This window comes from Alexandromys fortis, unplaced genomic scaffold (genome assembly GCF_014885135.2).
Source record: "Alexandromys fortis isolate MF-2015 unplaced genomic scaffold, M_Fortis_MF-2015_v1.1 scaffold_39, whole genome shotgun sequence".
In the NCBI taxonomy this organism is placed as follows: Eukaryota; Metazoa; Chordata; class Mammalia; order Rodentia; family Cricetidae; genus Alexandromys; species Alexandromys fortis.
In genome coordinates this window covers 11020472-11044177 of record NW_026067918.1, presented here as the reverse complement: position 1 = coordinate 11044177, position 23706 = coordinate 11020472, and the positions used below count along the sequence as shown (strand labels likewise).

Sequence of the window (23706 nt, the reverse complement as noted above, 5' to 3'; positions counted from 1 at the left end):
GGTAGCTTTTTTTGAGACAGGGTTTCTATGTGCAGCCCCGGCTGTCCTTGGAACTCACTCTGCAGACCAGGCTGGCCTCCAACTCAGAGATCCTCCTGCCTCTGCCTCCCAAGTGCTGGGACCAAAGGCGTGCACCACCACCGCCCTGTGAGAGGGGTAGCTTTATGAAGAGGGGTCTGTATATGTGGACGTCTTGGAGAAGGAACCCTTCTTTGGTAACTGCAACTGCTTTTCTGCTTAGATCTTGATCAGTGCTGGCCAATCCTAGGTTCCGAGGATGATCTCAATCCAGTGGATGGAGGGCGTGGTGTGGCTGTGTGACTTAGTGGGCCCATGTGGCTGTGCAGATGTGTAGCTTGGGCTCAGCATGATTGTGTGGCTCAGACACTTGAGCCTCGGCACCCATGTGGCTATGTGACTTAGAAACCCACGCCCCTCCACCGTGGGCTATGTGGCTTCGCTGCCTGTGGGCCCAGCCTGGCTATGACTTAGACACCTGCTTTTCTCGTGGTTTATTCCTCTAAGCATGGACAATTGAGTAGTCACATTTGGGTTGCTGACCACACACAAAGCTCCGCGGCAGGTGCTCCAGGGAATTTTCAAAGGGTTAGTCAGCCACACAACTGTCTTGAGGGAAGTGAAGACTGGAATATAGCACCTCAGTGATCTTGCTCATTGCCTCGTGGCTGACAGGAATCTGTTGGATGGAGGGGGGAGGGATTAGAATGAAGCTCTGGGCAATCCTGAGGTGTGGATCTTATCAGCCAGATAACCCTCTAGGTCAAGGGGGCTGGGAGTGGCCTGGGGTAGTTGGGGGAGCAAAAGAGCTAGCATAGTTGAGCTGGTTGAGAAAGTGGGTGACTGGGGAGAGGTTACTGAGCCTGTGGGAAGCGGCAGGGCCTGGGGTCCAGTCAGTGGAGCCTAGGGAGGCTTGGTTAGACACTGTGCAGAGGCAGGAGCCTGTGGGAACAATCTAGTGAGCCAGGGGGCAGTGCCAGCACCTGAGCTTGGGGTAACTCTATGGATGAAAAGAGCTTTGCCACTGACACCCACCCCCTAGAGTGGGCAGGCAGGTGTTTCCTAGCCTGGTCAGATGGTCAGGCAGACAGGGCTTTGGGAGTTCTGTTGGGCTGTGGGCCTGGATGAGGAAGTGCCCAGTCAGCTCTTTAGCAGACTGGAAAATGTAGGGGGAAGGGGGCTGTGGAGAGAACAGGAAATGGGGGAGGAGCCAGTAAGGGCGGGGCGCCTGCGTTTACAGCAAAATGTGGCCAGAGGCTGGTTCTGCCCAGAGTGAAGGCCAGAGACCAGCTCCATGACCTTGTACTTGAGTCCCCCAACTCTAGTACGGTCTCCGAAATGGAAACAGTAACTCACTCTCGCCTCTCTTAGGTTGTGGGTGATGGAAGGGAAGACAGGCTAACCAGGTTCAGAGCAGAGCCTGCTGGTGGTGGCAGCCAGGCCATTAACACTGAACTGGATCTGCCTCTCAATCCTCATTAGCTCTCAGGCAAAACTCAGGGCTGAGATGCAGGTATCACACAGTAGAGAAAACAAAGAAGAAACCTGATTTCCAGGGGGGAACAGGTGGCAGCCAGAGTCCTGGGAGGGAAGACAGGTGACAGCGACAGCAAGGATGTTAACACATGTGCTGGAAGAACCATACCCTCCCCCCCCCCTTCCTGATATTCGTCCTCTTCGTTCACTTTGTCACCCCCCTTTTGCATAGGATAAAATCCAAGGCCCAGGGCTGACAAAATGGCTCAGTGATCAAGGACCTGCCATGCAAACCTAGCAACCTGAGTTCAAGCCTGGGATCCATGTAAAGGAGTGAACTAACTCCACAAAGTTGTCCTCTGACCTCTACATGTGTACCACATGCAGTCACACACACACACACACACACACACACACACACACACGCAACAAAATCCCCAAGACCCAGGCTGATAAAGGAGGGATTCATGGCCCTGTGGAGAAGGCTGGATAGGAAGCAGTTCAAGGGGAGTGTTTCTAGGTTGACTTTGGAGTGGTCTCTGGGAGCAGGCCAGGTGACGCATGTACCATGAAGGAGGGATGGAGTGCGTGTGGCAGATGATTTCACAAGGTTTGCCTGTCTGTTTGTTGGCAGAGACTGAATATGAGCTTGGTTGTTTGCGGTGGTGCAGATTTATATCTCTGATCCAGAAACAGGCCCGGAGTGGCTCAGTTCTACAAGCCCAGGAGCAGCCTTTGTATGGAACGTGGTCACTCAGTTCTTGCCCAGTGTGGTGCCTAGTTTTAACATGAACATGCTTGGGATCCATTTTAGCAACAGTATGGAGTGGACACCCAGGTCAAAAGGTCAAAGAGTTCTGCCACCTGACCTGGACCAGCAGATCATTCTTCAGCGATGGGGTCCTAAGGAGGGACAGGAGATGAGAAGATAAGGAACTCAGAAAGCTGGGCTTGGGAGGTCTCATGCCAAACAAGTTTCTTATGAAGTACAGCATCTTAGATACTGCTTGTGGGTGTGTGGGAGAACGGGACAGAGTCAGCAGACAGCTCTTATACAATGAGACGCAACAAGAAGCTAAACAAGCAGTGTTGCACAGTGGAACACATGACTTTATAGATGGAGTACACAGTGGCCTTGGGACTGATAACTCCAGTCTCGGGATGGTTGGGTTCTCAGGATCCGAGATGGAGCTCCCCCAGGGCCCTGGCCCCAGGCTCTCACTAGCTCGGCCAACTGTATTCCTGGTTTTAGACAGGGGACCTTCTCCATGCAGCAGGACCTCAGGAAAAGCCTTGGATTGGACCAGGCCTCCACAGCCGCCACCCAGCCTGAGGGTAGGACCCCACCATCAGACAAGTGGGCATCTGGCTTCCATCCTTGTTTTCAGAGGCAGCTACTGAATTGATGAATTTGCTGACAGTCCCCTGGCTTTCTTAAAATTGTGTGCGTGTGCACACGCACACTCATATGTACTCTGTAGTCAGAGGACAATTCTCAAGAGGCTGAGCATTCCTTCCTCCATGGGTTGGGTTCTAGGCATTGCCTTGAGACCCTGCATTTCTCTGTCTCTGACAAGGGCTGTTTGTCAGCCTCATTCATTAGTAAGGTATGATTCAAGCAGCATACAGATCACCCCATTAAAGTGCGCAGTTCACGGGAGCTGGAAAGATGGCTCAGGGGTTAAGAGTACATACTGCTCTTTCAGAGAACCTGAGTTTGGTTTCCAACATCCATGGCGAGAGACTGGAAACTGCCTGTAGCTCTAACTTGGGGGATTCTACACCCTCTTCTGGCTGCTGTGTGTCCTGCACTCACATGCACGTACGCACGTACATACACATCATGAGTGTTTAAAGCATGTGGTTTAGTGGATCCTAAGGCCCTTCCAAGATGACTTCTGTCTACCTCACAGCACCCAGAGCAGAGGTTACCTCATCTGAGCCTTCCAGGCTAGCCTTTTCCCAGAGGAACTGGTCCTTCCGTGTGTGTGACAGTCACATTGCACCAGGACATCTGGTGTAGTCACATTGGTGACACAGCCCCACAGAAGACAGCTGATATCCTGACACTTTCCGGGCCTCTTTCTATGGTTGGCAAATTTACTCCCATGCTGGACAGACTACCCATTTTAAATAAAGCTTTATAGAGATTGGGCATTGTCTGTCTTGTATTATACAGCCACAGCGGGGGTTGGATGAGTATGGCGTAGATTATTTAGACCCTCAAAGCCTGAGTCCTCAACAGTCTGTCCTTTGTAGAAAATTCTTTTTTCTCCTTGGCCTCAGTGATACAGGTGCAGGTTTCTGGTTTGTGTGGTATGGTATCCATCAGGTTACCTGCTCTGTAATTTCCAGAACAACAGGATGGATTGAGAAAGGGTGCCTGTGGGGCCATTCTCCAAGCTGACCCTGAAGCTGCAGTTAAGTTCCCCCAGCCTGCTCTGAGTTCCTAGAAGAGAGGAGAGGTGGGAGGGAGGCTTCATAACAAAGCCTGATTCTCTGTGCAGATTTTCCTGTGGATATAGAGTCCCAGGGGTCTCGTCAGTGTGTCTTGAGGATCTGCATGTGATTGAGACAGCTTTTGCCCCCTTTCCGACCTGCGCTGCAGCTGGTTCTGACTTTCCTGACACCCTGTTGGAGTCTAACCACCTTCTGCAGAGATAGCAGAGCTTGTTGTGACAGAAGCAACCTTCGCCAGGCACCTCTCTGCTAGTTCTTTTTTTTTAAAATATTTATTTATTATGTCTACAATATTCTGTCTACATGTATGCTTGCAGGCCAGAAGAGGGCGCCAGACCTCATTACAGATGGTTGTGAGCCACCATGTGGTTGCTGGGAATTGAACTCAGGACCTTTGGAAGAGCAGGCAATGCTCTTAACCGCTGAGCCATCTCTCCAGCCCCGACCTGCTGGTTCTTAACCAAGGAAGCGGGAGGTATCTGGAGAGGCACTGACTTTAGAGCCGCTCAGCTGATCAAGTCCCTACTCTATGCCTCTCAGGCTGTCCAACAAACCCTGAGGGTGTAGTAAAGAAGGTGTTGACGAGTCAAGCTCCAAAATGTGTCCCAATGGGCTCCACAGATGTCAGCCCTGCCATCCCCTTCCAGGACTCTCACCTCCTGGGAAACCTGTGGCCTCTGCCCAGAGGCTATGGGGACAAAAGTGCCAGAAGAGGCAGTCTCCCCTTTGTGCTGTGGACTGGAGCACACAGTGACTCTTTTTCCTTGGGGACATGTGAACCCAGCTTGGCTTCTCTCTGCTCTACCCTCAGAAGATGGAGCACATCTTCTTGTCCACGGTCACCAGGACAGTGGCGGGGCCAGGAGTCCCTAGAGACTCAAGCAGGAGCAGGCTCCTGGCTTTGGATGCAAGAGTGCTGTTCCTTGGGGGAGGGGAGCAGAAGGTTGGGTGTCTTTGTGGAGGCTTGGTGACAAAGATGTTGTGTCTCAACGTACGCCTTCTGGAGTCTCCCATGGGCGTGCTGGCAGAGCAATCAGGATTATAAAAATAAGCTTGTATCCAGGAATTTTTTTTTTTTGAGAGAGAGAGAATTGGTAACAGACACCAGTAAGCATTTGGTCACAAGTTTATTCAGTCTTGCTTGTCTGGTGAAAAGGTCAGAATCACCTGGATGTATAGGACCTGGGGCCACTAGTAAGTGCGGCGTCAGGTGTCCTGCGGGTAACAGATGAGGCTAGTCCTTCACGAGCTGTGTGGTGCGAGGTGAACTTGGGACCTCCTCCGTGAGCCACTCTAACACCGAGCATGCCTCCCCCAGCCTGGCATGGATAGATATTTTAAATTAAAATGTAAAAGTGAGGACATGTGAGGGAATCAGATTCCTGTTTGCAAGTGCATTTTTTCAATTTCCTAAAATGGACTTGATTATACATGGATTTTTTTTAAGTTAGTACTTGCTATGATTGCCTAATAACAGGCAGACATCAACCAGGCACTCTCTAGACCTGCCCTGGCCTGGCCAGTGTGACCTGTGTTGTTTAGCAGAGTGGATATTTCGGGGTTTCTGTTGGTGATGTTTTTGCTGGTGCTGGCCAGTGACCCTCATGGGGTCCACCTATTGTCTGGACCTTCTCAGCATAGGGATTGCCAGCATGTGTCTCCACCCCCATCTCACCCCCTCCCCACCCTAAGCCTTTTCCATTCCTCTGGAGCTCAAACATAGGTTCTCCTGCTGACCCAGCTAGCACTCGCTCTCTCTCCAGCTCCCAGCCTGCCTACTGGGTTCATTCAGAGTCTGGGGCTCGTGTCAAGAGAGCACAGGTGCGGCAGGGTTGGGTGTGGCAGCATCACCATCGTTCTGAGCAGACCTAGAAAGGGTTAGCAATGGGAACCGGAAGCCGTGAGCAGTTTGGGGCAGGCCGAAAGAGCCACCTATCAGGAACCACCAGCACATTCTATGTCCAGGCCCTTTTCTCTGGCTGAAGATGTGAGGTGAGGGGCAAGGAGAAAGAGACACAAAAGCCAATCCCAGGGCTGTATCCATGAGTTCCCCAGAGAAAGATCCAGGAGAGAAGTTCCAGGGTTTGATATGGGAATGGGCTCCCACCGTGATAGACTGCGAGCCACCATTGCAGACCAGAAAGCAGGGATGTGGCTTTGTCTGTGTTCAAAGACTGAAGAATGGAGGTGGATGGAGTGAGCCTAGAGCGCAAAGGATGGGGAGAGCCAGGATGGAGTGAGCCTAGAACGCAAAGGATGGGGAGCCAGGATGGAGTGAGCCTAGAGTGCAAAGGATGGGGAACCAGGATGGAGTGAGCCTAGAGTGCAAAGGATGGGGAACCAGGATGGAGTGAGCCTAGAGCGCAAAGGATGGGGAACAAGGAGCCCTAGTGCTGTAGGCAACAGGTGAAGGTCCACGCCCGAGCAGAGAAAGAATGCTCCCTTCTTCTAGGCCCTCAAGCTTGCTCCGGGTAGCCCAGGAAGCCTGGTTCAAAGCTAATCGTGTCCAGAAATGGCTCTAGATTAACCAGCTTGCTGGGTGTCCCTTAGTTCATTGTCTAGCTGGGTATCCCTTAGCTTGGTCAAGTTGTCATAGAAAATAAACCATCACCAGGGTGTGAGAAAAGGGACCAGAAAAACAGGAGGCTTTGGTGGAGAAAGTCCCCCTGTGGTCAGTGGCCCCTCCCAGAGCTCGTCCAACCCAGTCAAAGCCCTGGGTTCCAGGATTAGCTGTCCCGATCTTATGCTCTCTGAGAGTCCCACACCTCAGCTCACTTTTCCTCGATAGAGGAAATGCTTGACTCCTTATCAAAGCCACATTCCGCAAACTTAACCACAGTCCAGTGGTCCCATTTTTAGAGGATGTTCCAGCCCTAGAAACATAGTCAAGCATGTCAGACTTTGAGTTCTGTAGGGTTATGAGTGACAGAGGGGGGCGGAGCTAAGATTCTTCTTTCACCTGCCTCAGAGTCCCCAGAGCTGTTGGGAAGTAACCCATATGCCCTCTGACCAAGTCCAGCCAGCTGCTGTCTCTGTGGAAGAAGGTGTGGGAAGAATTTGTCCTTGAGACCTTGAATCTGTCATCTTAGTGTTCTGACAGCTAGGGTGGAGGAAGAGGTCGTGATGTTGTCAGCTGGGGGAGGGAGGGTGCCCTCCATGACGCTGTGGCTGTGATCTGAGAGTTTCTGTATGGCATGGCCTCTGTTTGTCAAAACCTCTTCAAACAGGCACCTCCAAAAAGCTCATGACCCCTGCCGCTTTAGACAAATCTGTGATTGCTTTTCTCCCCTGAACCTTTGTCCTCTCATTGGCCTGTCTCTATCCCTGACCTCACCCCTGCGGATGATGTCACAGCACAACAGCTCTGCTGTCCCCATGGCAACAGCCTCCCATAGTTAACCAGCCAGGGCAGATACTGGGCTGCTGAAAGAGCTGGGGAGTGGTGATTCCAGCTAACCTGGGTCAGTGACCCCTGAGACCCCACGTGGACCACCTTAAGACAAGATTGTAAGAGTGTGATATCTGCCCCTTCTCCTCTGGGAGGGGGAGTTCTTGGCCCCATGCCCGGGCCAAGTTCTGTAAGGATGACTAGGTGCTGAGAGTTAGGGGCTGCAGCTTGGGGAGACTCTATAGCTGCCTTGAGGAGTGGGAGGGACATTATGGCGGAGCAAGAGTGGCAGCTGGTGTGGGCGCCCCTGACCTGGCTAGAGACTTGGAAAACAGGCGGTGAGCACCACCCCTATATTTAGTAAGGCACCAACTGGATCAGCTGTAAGTGCCCCTCTTGGTTGGTGGATGCCCAAATTCTTAGGTCAGAGGTCAGCTTTGCGACAAGGTATATCTTTGGAAATATGAGCTTGTCCTTCACCCCCTTAGCTGGCTGCCCAACTTTCTTAGCCTGGTAGAGCCCACCCGGTCCCAGTGGGGCTTGAGGAGATGGTAAAATGTCGATATGTAGCCACACCCCTAGGATTTGGAGAAAAACCTGCTGTGATCTTAGTCAGGGCTTATGTTTTTACCAGGCCCTCGCCTAGCGGAGTTGGTGGCTCTGCTACTCCACCCAGCCCAGCAACTTTAGGAATGACCCCTCTAGACCTTAGCTAGGTGAGGAAGTGCCAGAAATGGGGTACGGGACAACACACTCTGAGGCATAGAAGCTAGAACTCAGAGAAATGGGGTTAAAAACATTTCTGATGTTCATTTCACCTGGGTTTGGCTTGGATGCCTTCAGTGATGGGTGTCTCACTGCCTCCCCAATGATTTCAAGACAGCCCTTTGGAAAGTGTTTCCTTTTGCCCGGCCAACCCTTGCCTCCCTGTAATGTGTCCTCCTCGGTGGTTTGGCTTGGTCATCTGGAGACACACACGGTAAGTACCACCCTATCCCTACATGACTGGCAGTGCATCTGGGTGGTCCTCACAGTGATGGGGGAGGCTGCCATCACACACTTCACAGATGAGGGACTGAGGCAACAGCATTCAGATCCTTTCCTGGGCACATAGCATGCCACCCAGACTCCTCCATGCTCCTCAGGCCTGCGGAGGCCTCTGGCTTTCGTCGTTGAGTTCCTTGTTGGCGTCCCCTTCTTCCATCCTGCTTTCCTCCTAATCCAGAACCTTCTGGGAGAAAGTTATCCACGTCTGGTTCTTCCTTGCTCTTCCAAAACTTTGTCCAGCTGTTCTTTCTCATCTCCTGTTTCTCTGTGTAGCCCTGGCTGTCCTGGAGCTCACTCTGTAGACCAGGCTGGCCCTCCTCCTGTGTCTGCCTCCCGAGTGCTGGGATTAAAGGCATGTGCCACCAGACCTGGCTCACACTGTGCTTTTGATTTGTTTGTTGGGTTTTATACGTGCCAGAGGCTCATATCAGGTGTCTTCCCTGCTTTCTCTCTACCATATACTCCGAGACAGGGTCTCTCACTGAACCTGGAGCTCACCAGTTTGGATCCACTGGCTGGCCTGTGAGCTCCAGAGGATCTACCTACCGGTCTCTGCCTCCCCTACACTGGTTGCAGGCATGAGCTGCCGTGCCCAGCTACTTTACATGGGTGCCAGAGACCCACACTCAGGTCTTCATGTTGAGACAGCAAGAGCTTTACTGACTGAGCCATCTCCTCAGTCCCTCTTGTGCCTTTAATTATCTTGTGACCTTGTCACTTGTCCGTTCATCGATACTCCTCATTCCTTAAAGTCATAGACCCACGTCTGTCCATTAGTTTCCTGTACCTTGACCGTTGTCTTCATCTTAGATGTTGGCTAAGCTCCCTTAGGTCCAGGTACCATTCTCAATGGCACAGACCCTCTCTTCTGCTGCTGGGGCATCCTGGCTGTGCAGACAGGGTACAACAGTACTATGACCACAATGTCCCTCTGTGTCCAAGGCTGTCCAGGGCTGTCTAGGCTGTCCAGAACAGGTTAGATTCTTCTCTGGCTGCAGGTAGAAACCATACTGGTGCTTTGGGTGTCTATGTGGCTCCCAGCCACAGGCAGTTCTTTGGTCTCCCAAGCCTCCACACTACTAATCGCTGAATTTGGTGAGATTTGGATGTATTCCTCTTCCATTTTGTCATGTCAGATTTGGCTAGGAACACACTCTGTTGAAAAATACTGTGATCTGGGCTTGGTGGCACAAGGCCTATAATCTTAGCCCTGGAAAGGCTGAGGTAAGGAGGGTCTCAAGTTACAGACTAGCCTAGAGTGAGACCCAATCTCAACAGAGCCACACAAGAACCGTCTGAGATGGAGCCTGGCAGCTGATTTTCTTACTTGTGGGTCATCACCACCCCATGAGTGTTGTATTTTAGGATGTGTGAGCTTAGAGTCAAAAGCTTGGGTCCCTGACACCAGCTAGGGCCACGGGTCCCTGACACCAGCTAGGGCCACGGGTCCCTGTACTCCTCATTGCTTTTTATGTCAGATTCAATTGCTAGATATTTATTCTTGTGGTGCCAGGCTTCTGTAGAAGAGGTGGGGTGGGGGGCACCTGGAGAGGTGGCTCTGCAATTGGGAGCACTGACTGCTCTTCTAGAGGACCCAGGTTCAACTCCTAACACCTACATGGCAGCTCCCAACTGTAACTCAAGTTCCAGGGGATCCGACACCTTCACACAGACACGCTTGCAGGCAAAGCACCAATGCACATAAAATAAAATGAAAAGAAAAAGGAGGTAAGAGGAAAGTCGTAGCTAGCATTGAGGGTGCTACAGCCACACAATATTAACTTACTAAGCCCACTTGGTTTGGTGTCACTTAATTTAAGATAACCCTGTTCTGTGTATCTTAGGAGTCCTGGGGTGTCCCCCATGCTGTCCCAAAGAACCAAAGAAAACACAGAGCGTTGCTTTATTGTGCTGTGTGTGCTGTGTGCCAGCGCTCTCATGCGATACAGCAGTGTCAGACTGCATGCATAAGACTGCAAAGCTGAGCTGTGTAGAGATGTTCCCGCTAGCGCATGCCACTAATCTATAACGGTCTCTATGTTCCAAAAATGCTGATGTCTGAGTCCCGAGTGTGCAGATTGTTGAGAGCTACTGTTGTGGGGTGTCCCAGGCAGGGGAGTTGCAGGAGTCTGGAGATACAGGTGGAGAATGTGGGGGTGGGCACGTCTATCTCATGAAGAACCCACATGGGCACAGTTAAGGTGCTGGGCAGCAGTGGGCACTGGGGTTGGAGCTGCCAGGATAGCAAGAAGGGATCCTGTTGCTGTCCTACAGGCTGGGGTAGCGTCTCCCTAGGGTAGAGCCTGTTGGCCATGGACGGTATTTGGAGACTTGCTGGTCAGGGGCCAGTGTAGGCTGCAGCAGGGTGCAGGCAGAGAGGTGGATGGGAGATAGGAAGGCTTGCAAGAAGTCCTAGGGGCTCACCTACTGTTGGGCGAGGGAGAGAGCCAGCTGTTGAAAGGCAACAGGTAGAATATCTGGCGAACTTAGAGGCACCACTGTGTCCCACGGAAACACCCAGAAAACACACAAATTCGCCTCAGGCCTCAGCAGCAGCCAGGAAACAAAACTCAGACCAGAGCTGAAACTCCCAGCTCTGATTCCTGCTCCTGCAGGTTAGGAGTCTGGATCAGGGTCTGTCTGCTGAGATTTGAGACCTTGGTGCCTGCTGGGTAGGGGCTGGCTGGCCTTAGGTAAGCTACCCAACCTCTCTGAGTCTCAACTAACCCATGTCCATGATGCATCTCCAGACAGACGAGGGGATATGTGTGAGGCCTGGGAGTGACGAAAAGTCGTCCTGCTGTACGACTTTTTGGCTTTGTGGTTACTGATGCAACAACCCAGTTGAATCCACTTGGCCCTGCCTCCCCAAGTATCACCTGGCCTGGCTAAGCATCTCTAAAAGGGCACACGCTTCCAGGGTCACCTTGGCATCCCTAGAAGGCGGTAGCTCTTGGCTGTTGTTGACCTGTGTCAGCTACAATGGATGGGTTTATCCTTGTGGCCACTGTGTACCCAGCAGTAGGAAGGTGCTGCAGCTTTGTCAGGAAAAAACCCAGAATGTAGAAGGCCTGGTGGCCACCATTTAGCTGTGTTACTCGTCTCATGAATGTGGAGGCGGCAGACCTGGGCATCCACATGGTGTGGGCACTATGATAATTCTCCTGCACAGTGAGACAGAACCTACACAGGTCAGCGGCCGGACCCCATATCCTGCTGCTGGGGACCCTGCCTGGCTGGTGTGAGCCCATCTTGTGGTTCCTTGTGTGGCTTCTGATTATGTTACTTTGGTTCCTGATTTTACTGTGGCAGGCATGGGGCATTCCTCTACCCAACTGCTCAAAGGCATTGGGTTCTCTTCCAAGCAGCCTGGTGCTGACCCCACTTGGCTCAGGTGTGTGCTGGTGGTGGCTGTGGATGACACTGGGGACTTGCTGATGAGAACAACAGGTGACCAGGTGCTTCCCCATGGCCCTCTCAGGCTCAGTAAGGACCCTCCAGGAATCCAAGGGGAGCCCTGTCCTCTGGTAACATAGAATGGGAAAGGGGCCCAGGAAAGATCATAGAAAGGCACTGGGGATGTGGTTGGCAGTTGTCATGGGGACATAGATTCCTGAACTGTAGAGCTAGCTATAATTTTTCAAAGCTTATCCCAAAGATTTCTCCATGAGGATGAGAGTCACTGACTGGGATGGGGGCACCTCTGGTTGGCAGAGACATGGCAGGTCTTGGTGGTTGTCGCCTGTTAAAAAGGACTAAGTGACTCCAGGCTCAGAAACAGACTTCATGCCTTATGTAGGCTTGGTGCCATCAGAAAAATAGTTCCAGAGACACAGACCCTCCCCACCCCTCGCAACACCTCTGTGGCTGTGCCCGGTGGGTAAAGCTTGGGTTTGGGTATGAGACACCCATCTACACCCAGCTGCTCTGGGATCTGAGTCATTCAGCCTCTCTGAGCTTCCGTTTCTCCTAGCTAAAGACTTAGCTGTGGTAATTCCAGGTTACCCAACAGACCTAGAGAAACAGAGAAAGTGCCAGACTGTTGACAACGTGCCTTGCCCCATTTTACACACCCACCACCAGGGTGCAGGGTTCCAGTTTCCCTGGCTCCTGATTGTCGCCATCCTTGAGGGCAGGAAGCAGTAACAGCCTGCTTTTCTCTGGTGCCTGTGGCTCTTGGCCATCTTTTGATGCGCTGTCTTAGTGGTGCATCTGTCTTCTTGGGGGAAGTGCCTTTCTGTATCTCTCTCTTTCAGAAACATTGTTTTTAATTACATTGTGGCGGGTGGGGGGGGAGTGGGGGAATGGGAGAGTGGGGGAACGGGGAGGAGGGGTAAGGTGGTGAGATGTACATGTGATCCATGGAGGCCAAAGGCGTTAGATCCTTGGAGCTAGAGTTCCTGACCCTTGTGAGCCACCCCAGCATGAGCGCGGGGAGCTGAACCCAAACCATCTCTGCAGCTCTACTTGTATCTTTTTAAGACATCATTTTTGTGTGTTTATGATGGGCACATGTGCATGCCTCCATGCATATGCAGAGGTGAGAGGAGAACTTCCGGCGGTCGGTTCTCTCCCTCACAGGACCCTGGGGATTGAATACAAGTTGTTGGGCTTACGCAGCAAGCTCTTTTTCCTGCCGAGCCATCTTTCTGCAGCCACTTTTACAGTTAAGCTGTCTGCTTAGGGACTGGTCAAGTGTTGTGTACCGGAGTCTCTTATTGGGTCTGTGTGTCTGGAAAACCTTGGCATCTGCAGAAGGTGTTTCGATCATGGCATCTCAAAGCATGCTGCTTTCCTTCTCATGGCCTTCATCTATCAATTTCTTCTTTCGCTACTTTGTTTTTCCTGTTTGATCTAAGAAATCTTTGCCTAAGCCAGGGCCACGAATACGTATACTTGTGTACTTGTGTTCTTCTAAACATTTATAATCTTAGACTTGGCATTACATCTGTGCAGGATCGACTGTGAGTTAATTTTTGTATGTGATGTGAAGAAAGGGTCCCTGTCCTTGGAGTGTGGGCCCCCAGCTGCCAGAGAACCATTTCCACTTTGGCTCCTGAGCTGAGGCTCACGGCTTCTTCTCATTCTCTCCTTTTGGCCACCATGGTGGTCAGCAGGCTTGTGGGTGTGGTATCAGCTGCTGGTTTAAGAAAGTGCTTCTCATTGCCTAGTCTGGAGCAAGGAGCTCTCACAAGGACATATATATCTGTGTCAGTGATCATGTGACTGGCCAAAGGCCTTGTGGTCTACCCAGTCAGAGAGAGTCTGTTAGCCTCTTTCCAGCTAGATATTCTGGCTTCAGTGTTCCCCTTGCTCCCTGCCTCAGCTTCCCCATCTGTGAACTATGGATGATAATAGCTCTTTGCCTCCCAGGGCTACTAGACAAAAAAAAAAGTGATCTATGTTATGTGTGGTGGTATATGCCTATAAGCTCAGCATGTGGGGAGTGGAGGGAGACCGGAAGATTACAAGTTCTAGGCCAGCCTGGACTATATAGGGAGATCCCTACCTCCAAAAAGGAAACCTACATCATAGCTGCCCAGTGCTCAGAGGAGCTGGTTGCTGGTTGCTGTGACTGACATCAGCTTGAGCTGGTCAGCCTGCTTCTATGGGGATGAAAAGAAAGGGCAGTTGGGGGCTCTTCTCCACGCAGACCATAGTGTCCAAGTGGCCACAGGACTCTGTCCTCGGGAAGCACAACTTCTCTAGAAAGGTCTGGCAAAGCACGGGCCTTTCCTATGCCACAGGTACACACAGTGGTCCTCAGATAACCTCACAGTAGCAAGCCCGGTATCGGGATACAATGTAACATACATTTCTCCTCTCTGTCTGGTTTGTATTAGATCCGTGTAGCAAGCAAGCATTCACCCATACCACATGCCTGCATAATGTACCCCTCTTCTCAATGACATGCACATAGATAAATGTGCCTGCATCTCTGGTTTGTACTGGATCCAAGTAACAAGCGTGCATGTACATGCTCTCCCCTTCTTGCACACCTCTGCTCTTGGGCATAGAGGTGTGTAACACAGATGTATGAGCACACATCCTTAGACACAGGCCCCTGCACACACCCTGCCTGCAGCTCCTCCCTCTCCTGCCCCTTCATCTTCACCTACAGGCAGCTCTCTCACGACAGGCTAGGCTCCATGGCCATAGCGCCCACCCATCCTTCCCAGGTCTGTCCTCACCGGCCCCTTTTTTGCAACCCTCCCCCAACACCTGAGTCCTAACTGGGGTGGAGGGCTCTCAGGCTAGGTGCTGCTGTCACTTTTTTTTGTCAGGAGGCCACCCTGTGCCTTTTAAGATGTTTATTGACGTCCGTGGCTTGTCCCCAGCCAGATTGGTAGCGCTTTCTCCCTCCAGTTGTGATGACCAAAACTCATGTCCGAACACCGCAGATGGCATCTGCAGTCACACTCTTAGGAAACAGATGCCCCCACAGGCTCCTATCCAGAGTGTTCAGGCTAGAACGGGTGCTAGGGGACAGGGGCAGAGGAGAGATCTGCTGGGCGTGTTTTTGAGTGTATCCTGCATTGAGAATCCGTTGCACACTTGTCTCCAGGGTCTTGCACACTTTTCTCCAGCTGTCCAGAGCGGCCTATGCCCTCCTGGCCTTGTAGATTTGCTGTGACTCTCTCGTCGTCTTTGCGGGTGCCCCGGACCCCGCAGCCTCTCTTCCTTGGCTACGGCCACCTTTGCCTGCAAGTGTGTCTGCAAAACTCACAGAAATGGAGAGAGACATGGAGCGAGCCGCTGAGCTGAGCCCCTCTTCTGATGAGGAAGCCTTAGTTTTGAGGCAGAAGCCTGAACTGACACAAGTCCGAGACAAGGGTGACGTCACTCTGCAGCAGTGGAAAACGCGGCAGCTGCAGCGCCTGGCTGAGGAGCTGAAGGTAGAGTGGCAGGAGGCGCGGCTGCAGCAGGTTAGAGACATGGAACGCCTCTATTTAGCCCGTCTGTTGGATGAAGCAACAGGGCGGGCCACGGGAAACAACTTCAACTTGGACGAACACAGCCATAGAGGAACAGCAAAACATATGAGGGCTAAGGAGAGAAACAGAGCAGCATTTAGAGAGGAGAAGGGCCGCCGGGAAGAGCACCCCAGGCAACACCCTAAGTCCCGGAAAAAAGCAACATGCTCAGAGAGACAGGGTTCTACCAAAGTCCGGGTCCCAAAAACCTGTGAGAAGTGTAAAGGGAAGCGGGTGCCTTCGAGTAAGAGCAATGGCAGCTACCAGCCCTTGGGCCCTCGGGTGAGCAGAGGGGCAGACCTGGTAAAGCTCAACCCACTCTTGACTGGGGCTGGGGAAACTGAGTGCGTGGAGGAAGTACCCCGGGAGGGGAGGCGGCTGATGAGAAGGGGGTCTTCACGCTTTGCTCAGAACATGAATCACAACTCTACAGATGAGAGTCTGCAGGACAAAACAGCTGACTTAGAACAACCCTTGCTCCTCAGCTCCACCTTCAGACAGGAGACCACAACCCAGGGGTCGCCGTGCAGGTACACCAATAAGAATCAGTGGCACAAAGAGCTCGAGTCTGCCTTCGAAGAATTGTTTAACACCAATCAGAAGCTGAAGAAACATCTGAATTTGCACCTGGAACAGAAGTTCAAGATAGACCAGAATCCAGATGAGCAACAGAGCTGCTCAGAGTTTCAGGGCAAGAGCAGCGACATCCAGAGAGGGGAGAGTACAGAGGAGGCAGAAACGACTGCTGAGGAGTATGGGAGCCCATCAGACATGGAGGCCCCTGAAATGTGGTCCAAGACCAATTTGAAACAGTTGCTAAGTGAGGCTGAGTACCCCAGGTACCAAACCACAGCAAAGCACCTATTAAGGCCTGAAAGCCTGACACCTGTTCCCGAGGCAGGAACATCTAGCGAACAAGATGACTCGTTCTCAGAGAGCCCAGAGTCAGGACGGGAGCCACCCAAGTTGGCCACAACAGAGGAAGAAAGCCTTAGGCCTTACCTGCAGAAACAGGACGGCTCTATAGCAAGCTGGATGGCTTTGAGGCAAAAACAGAAGGCAGAGTTGGAGCAGAAAAGGCAAAAGACATTGTTGGAGCTGACAGAGCACCCCAACATGAGCTTGGAAATCCATTACAAGGCTGAGCTAGAGGAAGAACGCAGGGAACGCAGAAGGATGCGTTTGGCTCTCCTCAAGTCTTATTCCACTGGGGTCCCGGCCCTAGCCTCTGACAAAAACACTTCCCTGAACAATGGCCTTCTTGACGAGGACAAACAGAGCCAGATGATCCGTGACCTCCAGCAGCAGATTTTAGAGCAAAACAAGTTACACAAGCAGTTTTTGGATAAAGCCAGGAAACGCTTGCAAGAGTTTCAAAAGACATTTTAAAGGCAGACCCACCCGAGATAAATACATCCCTGATGGCTGCTTTGCCTGCACCATGCCTGTATCTCTTAAGTCTGTTTATTCACCATCTTGGCAAACTCCTTCCCGCAGAAGCAGAATCCCTGTGGGGTCCAGAGAGCGAGTCTATCCCACGTTCTGCAGATGGAGTCTGTTTTTTATGGGCTGTGTGTACTTAATGGAAACCCCAGGTAGAATCAGCTCTTGAGATGTTTTAGCCAAACCCTGGGCTTTCAGGGGCATTCAGGGTCAGTCGGGCGCAGTTTCAAAAGATACATCATTGCTTGCTTGGCCTCTGGCTGAGACAGTGTCAGAGCCATTAGCTAAACCTCTCTCCTTTAGAAGGCGGCTGCACACCAAAAGACAAAGCCAACATTGTTTCACAATGTATGCATTCTTAGAACCTTTATGGGTGGGGGGAGCAGGCAAACCCCCGCCCAGCTGGGTGACAGAGTCACCCAGTGATGATGGGGCCAATGCTGATGGGTGGGGGTGGGAGGGAAGACCTGGGTGTTAAGTTTACTGCTCTTAGCTTTTCAAAATGAACCAGCAGCCACCTGGCTGTGGGGAGCACATGTTGGATAGATTGGGGACCACTCTGAACGAGCAGCCACCTGGCTGTGGGGAGCACATGTTGGATAGATTGGGGATCACTCTGAACCAGCAGCCACCTGGCTGTGGGGAGCTCATACCAGGTAGGCAGTAGCCAACATAGTTTTCTCTGCAGAGCCGAGAGGGTGAAAGCGCTTTCTCTGCCAATCAGCCTCTGGCCACTGCTGGGCTCTATTTCTGCAGCCCCAAAGCTGCTGTGGAACGGCTAGGCTTAGAGCAGTGTGCATGAGACCCTAGGTTCAATCCCCAACACTGCAGTCGAGGCATTGGTGGGAGTGGGGTCTGCCTTAGAGCACGTAGTCATGAGTGGGCGTGGCCAAGTACAATGAGATTTGATTGGCTAAGACAGTGGTTGCTGACTGGCTCTTTGTTAGTTTCTGGAGCTCTTTTCATTTCTTCCCTTCCTCCTCCCATCTTTCTTTCACGGCCTTTTTCCAGATACCTTGATTGATCATATTTGATCATGACTCATTAGAAATATTGGTCCATAAAGGGCTATATTTATCTCCTAAGTGTTTGGTAGATAATATAATGAACAATGTTAAGTATGTCAGCCAAACCCACAACCTGGGTGGGAGGAGGAGCCAAAAGCAGGCTCTCTGCCATGTATTGATTATCTTTCCTAATCTCTCATGTCTTAGACATGCACCTGCTGAGCCCTTCAACATACACATGTGCGTTGAACACGGTCGGTCATGGGTGCTTTTCCTTGGGGTTGAGGTTCCTCTTCCCTGCTGTGGTCTAGCTCTTGATGTCCAGCCACAAGTCCAGAACCTCTGCTTGCTCACCCTCCCCATGGCAGGATCATCTCGTGGACTGTCCGAGCCTGTCTTCCAGGATCCCAGCTGCGTCTGTGCCCCTTTCTGGAAAGAGAGGCTGTGCCGCCAGCGCATTTGGATCAGGTCTGGTGCCGAGACGCGCTTTCAGAATCTAACCCCAGCCTTGGCACCAGCTCTTGTTTAAAACGCTTTTGGAAGCTGCAAATGAAAACGTGCAGCTGGGGCGTAGGTGGGTGGGCTCCGCTCACCACCCCTCTGCTTCCCGTTGGCGCCATCTCTCCTGAAAGAGATTCATCTGCTCTCCTGACACTTTTTCACTTATACTGAGTACCAAACTCTGTCCCTGACCCTGTCCACAGCTCTGTCCCAGGAGGTAAGCCTTGGGTGGCACATGAGGGCCATGTAACTTGTGGCTAGCAGAAAACACAAGCGACGAGTAGCCTTGTGTGGCGAGCGTTGGCCAGGGGCTAGGCCTATAGCAAGATGTGAAACACTGGCCCTGTGTGTGGTTCTGAGCATCCTGAACCTGAGGCTTCCTCTGCCATGCTGCTCATTTGGCTGGACTCTCTCTCTCAGGGTTTGAGATTTGCCTTTTGTTTCTCTGTCATTGTACTTTGTTCCCACACGGTGCCTGACTGTCAGTTGTTGCTCAGGGCTGTCTGGACACCCTGCAGCATCACCTCTGTCCCGAAGAGTAGTGTGTGTGTTTGTGGCACCTCTTAGCTTAAAGCTGTGGTCACAACTGAGCCTTACATTGTGTAACTGAGCCTCCCGACTTAGTTGGAAGCCACAGCCCAGTGAGCAGACGCATCTTCCCGGAGCCCATTGTTTTTGTTTCCATGTGCAAAGATGGTATTTGTGGCCCGCGTTCTGAGTAAGGAATCGCTCCTTCTTGGCTACACTTGAGCTAAAAGTAGGTGTAGGGATGGGCGTTGAGACACGGTGGAGGGTGACTCATCTCTGCCCGGACAGTAACACCTACACTATCCCTTGGTAGTCAGGATGAGAAGATACCCTGCCCTCTCCCCATGTCTTATAGAAGGCTAAAGAGGGGTGGGAAAGCCTTAGCCCGGGTCAGTGGTGTGGCTAGTGTGTCCAATCCTGAGGATCTCCTCACCCGAAGAATATAACTTCCCAATGACTCCCTAAGGAGCTATCATGGCTACTTCCCACCTCACCCTCGGAGGCTCGGAAGTCTGCGTAGACCCCGTTTTCACTCTTTCACTCACATCAGGACGTCTGAGTGGCAACACAAAGGAAGTCCTCAGGTGCAACCTGGAGTCTCCCCGCCCCCTCCACTCTTCTCACCCCTGAGCTTCCACAGGGATCTTGTGTCCTATAGACAGTGACAGGAATGAAGAGTCTGGTACCCAAGGGGCCAATGCTCTAACCTTCTCCAACCTTGACACTCTATCTCCTCCCCTCGTGCCCAACTTGCAGCCATCTCTGTCACCAACTCCCTCATTCTTGACACAAGTATTCAAAGGGGGGGGGCAATTTTGACTCCTGCTGGCACCGCTCAAATCCTTCCTGAAACATTAGTTCACATATGGCAGTTCTGACCGGGGGCGGGGAGGGCAGTATTCATACTCCAGGTCTACAGGCTGCCTGGTCCAGTCTCCAGCTGACTGAAATGCAGAGTAGTGAGCAAGTACACTGGAAGGTGTGTGTAGCTTCTGCCCAGAAGCAGGAGAACCCAGGCTCTCTCCCACATACCTCTGCAGAGCACTGTGCACCCTTGAGCTGCTCCCTGACTTTGTGTCTGTACTCACGTGGGAAGGCAGGTGCAGGATCTTTATTCCTGCTAGGGACCGCATTTATCAGGATCCTGGCCATCAAGCTACTTCTGTGTGTGTCTGCTTCATGCCTCTTCTCCAGTCTACATGGACTCAAGACACATCTGGGGCTGACCAAGTGGTGGACAGGCATCGTGTTTGCCCAAGAGGTTTGAAGGACAGCATCAATACCACTGTCCACAGGGTGGGGCATGCCCAGAGTGTCCAACAGGTGAGAGATGCAGACACAGCCAATCGGCTTCCCTGCCCTGCTCGGTACCACACTGGCTGAACCGTTCAGTCATGATCATGATGATGCTGTGGACGCACAATTGGTTCAGCCACCTGTCCCCACTGAACCCCATGCACAGGCAGCATCCAGGACTTCATACCTCTGAGAGAGGATGGGTTTCAGATAGGGGTGTGAAATTGGGAGTGGGGCAGGGACCTTCTCTAACCTGCAGTGTCCCTCCAACAAGTAGGAAATGACAAGAGGTCAGTGCAGACCTCTGAGACCAGACAGGGTCCGGCTTCCAGCCAGTCACGAGAGGAGCCAGGCTGGGGAAGTGGCAGGTCCCGGACCATCTGCCTGGAGACTTGAGAGCTGTCCTGAATGTCCTCCCATACACCATGGCATGGTGGTGGAGGCTGTACCAATGAGGGACTAGGAGTGGGAACCCACGTCCTCCTGTCCTCCCTTCAGACATGGTTTGTTGACTCTACTCATAGCCCTAAGCCCTAGTGCCCCACTCATGGGCAGGGCTTGTCAGTGCTAAGCGCTGAAGCAGAGGTCACAGGTCACCTTAGATTTGCTCCTGGAAACGGGTGGATGAAGAAAGATGACCGCTGGCCCTCCACTGTGGAAAAAAAGATCCTGATCCTCCACTGCTGTCATGTCCCCCCAGCCCCTTCCTCGGGGCTGTGTGGAGATGGCTTACAGGGGTGGGCAGAATACCCCAGGGACCTCTCTAGGCTCTCTCTGCCTCCAGCCCTGCCAGGCTACTGCCCAGCTTACCCGGGTTTGGGATTTGCAGAGCTGAGCTTGGCTTCCTCGAGGCCCTTGGCTCCTTGGCGGAGAAACTGCCGAGCAGCAGCCTCCTCCACAAAGCCACACTGTTCTCAGCAAACCCTCCCAGGAGCGGGACGCATTTTTTTCAAATGATTCAGCAGCACGTGAATGGGAAGGGCCGCACTTAAGGCCCTGGCATCAGATCTCGCTGGCCCGCAGCTGGAAAGGACGGGTGGCAGGGTGTGGCTTGGTCCCACCAGGCCTAGAGCCGAGGAGCCAGGGTCCTGGGGGGCACGGGGCAGCTGGAGGGCTGGGCCAAGAACGCTGTAGCCTCCTTCTGTGCACTCATATAGATGTGCCATCGCCCTCCCCGAGAAGAGCCAAAGCAATGGGCAGGAAATGGAGATGGGAAAGCTGGTCTCCATGGAGACGGGCATCTAGCGGACAGCCGCCCTCCTGTGCGTGCTAGCATGCTAGAATCTGAGCGGTGGGCAGGGAGCCTGCTGCTAGGCAGGCCTGGCATATTCCCAGGCACCAGTCCATCGGTGGTGTGGCCCAGAGCTGAATGCCCCATTCCCCTTGCCATTCCCCTCTCTGCCTCACCCTCCGCCACACCCATCTGCTCGCCTTGGCCTGAGTTATTAGAGATGAGCGGGTCTTGACCTCATCCTGAGTAGGCTCAGCCCTACCCGAAGGCTGGGGCCCTGCTTGGTTTCACACTCCACGCCCCCCCCCCCTCAAAGCCCAGTTGCTGCCTGTGAGGGGATCGATCACCGGATTTGGGAGTGCATGTGGGAGGGGCTGGTCTCAGCTGCTGATGCAGGGAAGCTGTGCCCAATCCTGGTCACCAGCACAGAACTGTTTTTAATTACTGAATGACAGCCCCTTTTTCCCTTTTAGGAAAATGAGAGAGAGAGAGGGTTTGGAGGTCTTTTTCACTAATGCCGAGTGGCTGGACATGGAGGGACAAAGCAGGGCAGAGCTCGGTGGATGACCTCAACCATCTACAGAGGGCACCTAGAGGTGGCAGCCATGGGAAGGGTGTCACCATGAGGCCAGAGACAGAAGGCAGAGGTGGAGTCCTTGTTACCTGAGGAATTGTGGGCACCAAACCCGTCTTTGATTCCTTGGGACACCTGGATGTTCACCCATGCCTGTATCCCCGCATGCTGAGGTTTGGCCTCAAGCCTGGGAGGCAGAGGTTTTAATGCCCCAGGGCTAAGCCTCCGTGTTACTCACCATCCACAGCAGTTCCTCCAGCCAGTTCTAAGGAACAAGGGTCTCTCCAAGTCTTTCCCATGCCCTCCACAGCCCCACTCAGATTCCAGTGCTCCTCAAGGACAGCATCCTGGACAGAGAAACCATCCCATGGCAGCTGTCCTAGGACAAGGCCAGGGACCATGTGGCTAGTCTTCTGTCCCCATCTGAGGGTGTCGAATTGGAGCAGTGGGGGCACGCCTCATTCTCTGGACTGACTTTCAGGGTTAAAGATAAATTAATCCAGGTACAAAAGGCAAGCAGCCTTTGCTGGCCAGCTGCGGGTGCCATGTTGTCCACTAGAAAGGGGCAAAAAGACTGATCCCAAGCAGCAGCCACAGGGTCTAGTTATGGATGGAATGGGAACTCTGCTAGTTGAATTGGTGTAAATGACAAGGTGGTGGCACACTGTTTTCTGGGGAGCTTAATAAAGAGACCTTGCAGCTCCCCCACCTCCTGACAGACTGGAAAAAGACATCAGAGCCTCACAGGTTGGGTTTATTCTGGGAGAGAATGATGTGTCTTTTATAATCCTCGAACTGACTGGTGTGTAACTCTACCATGAAAAAATGAAATGGGCCAGATGACCTCGGGATGACATTTACAGCTAGACCTGACGTTACTGCTTGCACATCTAGGAGGTGAGGAAGGTCTTTCTGTGGGGCCCCCCACCTTGATGCTAGTAGCCTTAAAGTGTGTATCTCTGTCTTTGGTTGATCCCAATCTAGTTACAGTATCAGCGTGTTCCCAACCCTTGATTTGTGCTGGCAGAATCTTGGCAAAGGCTCCTGTTCCATCCAAGCTCCAGGAGGGAGGAACCACCCCCAAATTAAACTTCCATGTTTTCTGTAGGACCTTGCTGGCCCCAGGTCACAGCAGAACCCTGAAGGACAGGGTGGCCTGATTGTAACCCTCTGGTGATCTGGAATCAATCTTTCCAGCCTCAGAAGATAGGTGTTGATTGCTGTGGGTTCATTTCTGCTCACTGTGGGGAGCTCACAGATCAGAGAGGGTGCTAAGTGAATCCATCCATAGTATGTAAATATTCGCATGGCATAAGGGATTGTCCTGAGGCAGCTGGGACCGCAACATGTTAACAGAACCCAACAAGGAGGAATCTTGCAAGTGCTAGCAGCTCTCCTTCAGGTTGGACCCTTCTGTGGACAATGGGCATGGTGTGGTTTTAGATTCTCAAGGAACGTCCATGTGTTATTATGGACACCATAGAATTCAAAACTTGTTGAAAAGCTGGATGTGGTAGCACACACCTTTAATCCCATCACTTGGGAGGCAGAAGCAGGTGGATCTTTGAATTCAAGTTTACATAGTGAGTTCCAGGTCAGCCAAAACTACATAGTGAGAGCGCCCCCCTCCGCACCCTCCCCCCCCCCGTCTCTCCTCTCTCTCTCTCCTTTCTCTCTCCCTCCCCTCTTCCCCCTCCTTCTCCTCTCCTTTCCTTTTCTCTCTTTGCCCCTCTTTCTTCCCCTCTCTCTTTTCTCTCCCTCCT

The 23706-nt window shown here is 52.3% G+C and overlaps 2 protein-coding genes across 2 annotated transcripts in view; both read left to right on the top strand.

Annotated features, from left to right (window-relative positions):
- Timp2 (TIMP metallopeptidase inhibitor 2) overlaps window positions 1-23706 on the top strand; it is a 46879-nt gene that overhangs the window by 5527 nt on the left and 17646 nt on the right. The gene's annotated exons all lie outside the window — the stretch shown is intronic.
- On the top strand, window positions 12745-23584 carry Cep295nl (CEP295 N-terminal like). The gene has a single exon (XM_050140124.1). The coding sequence runs from the start codon at window positions 15121-15123 to the stop codon at window positions 16750-16752; it is 1632 nt and encodes a 543-aa protein (XP_049996081.1). The 5' UTR covers window positions 12745-15120; the 3' UTR covers window positions 16753-23584.

What these genes read in the sequence shown, in the direction of transcription:
- Cep295nl (XM_050140124.1), top strand. Translation starts at nt 15,121, where the DNA reads ATGGAGAGAGACATGGAGCGAGCCGCTGAGCTGAGCCCCTCTTCTGAT.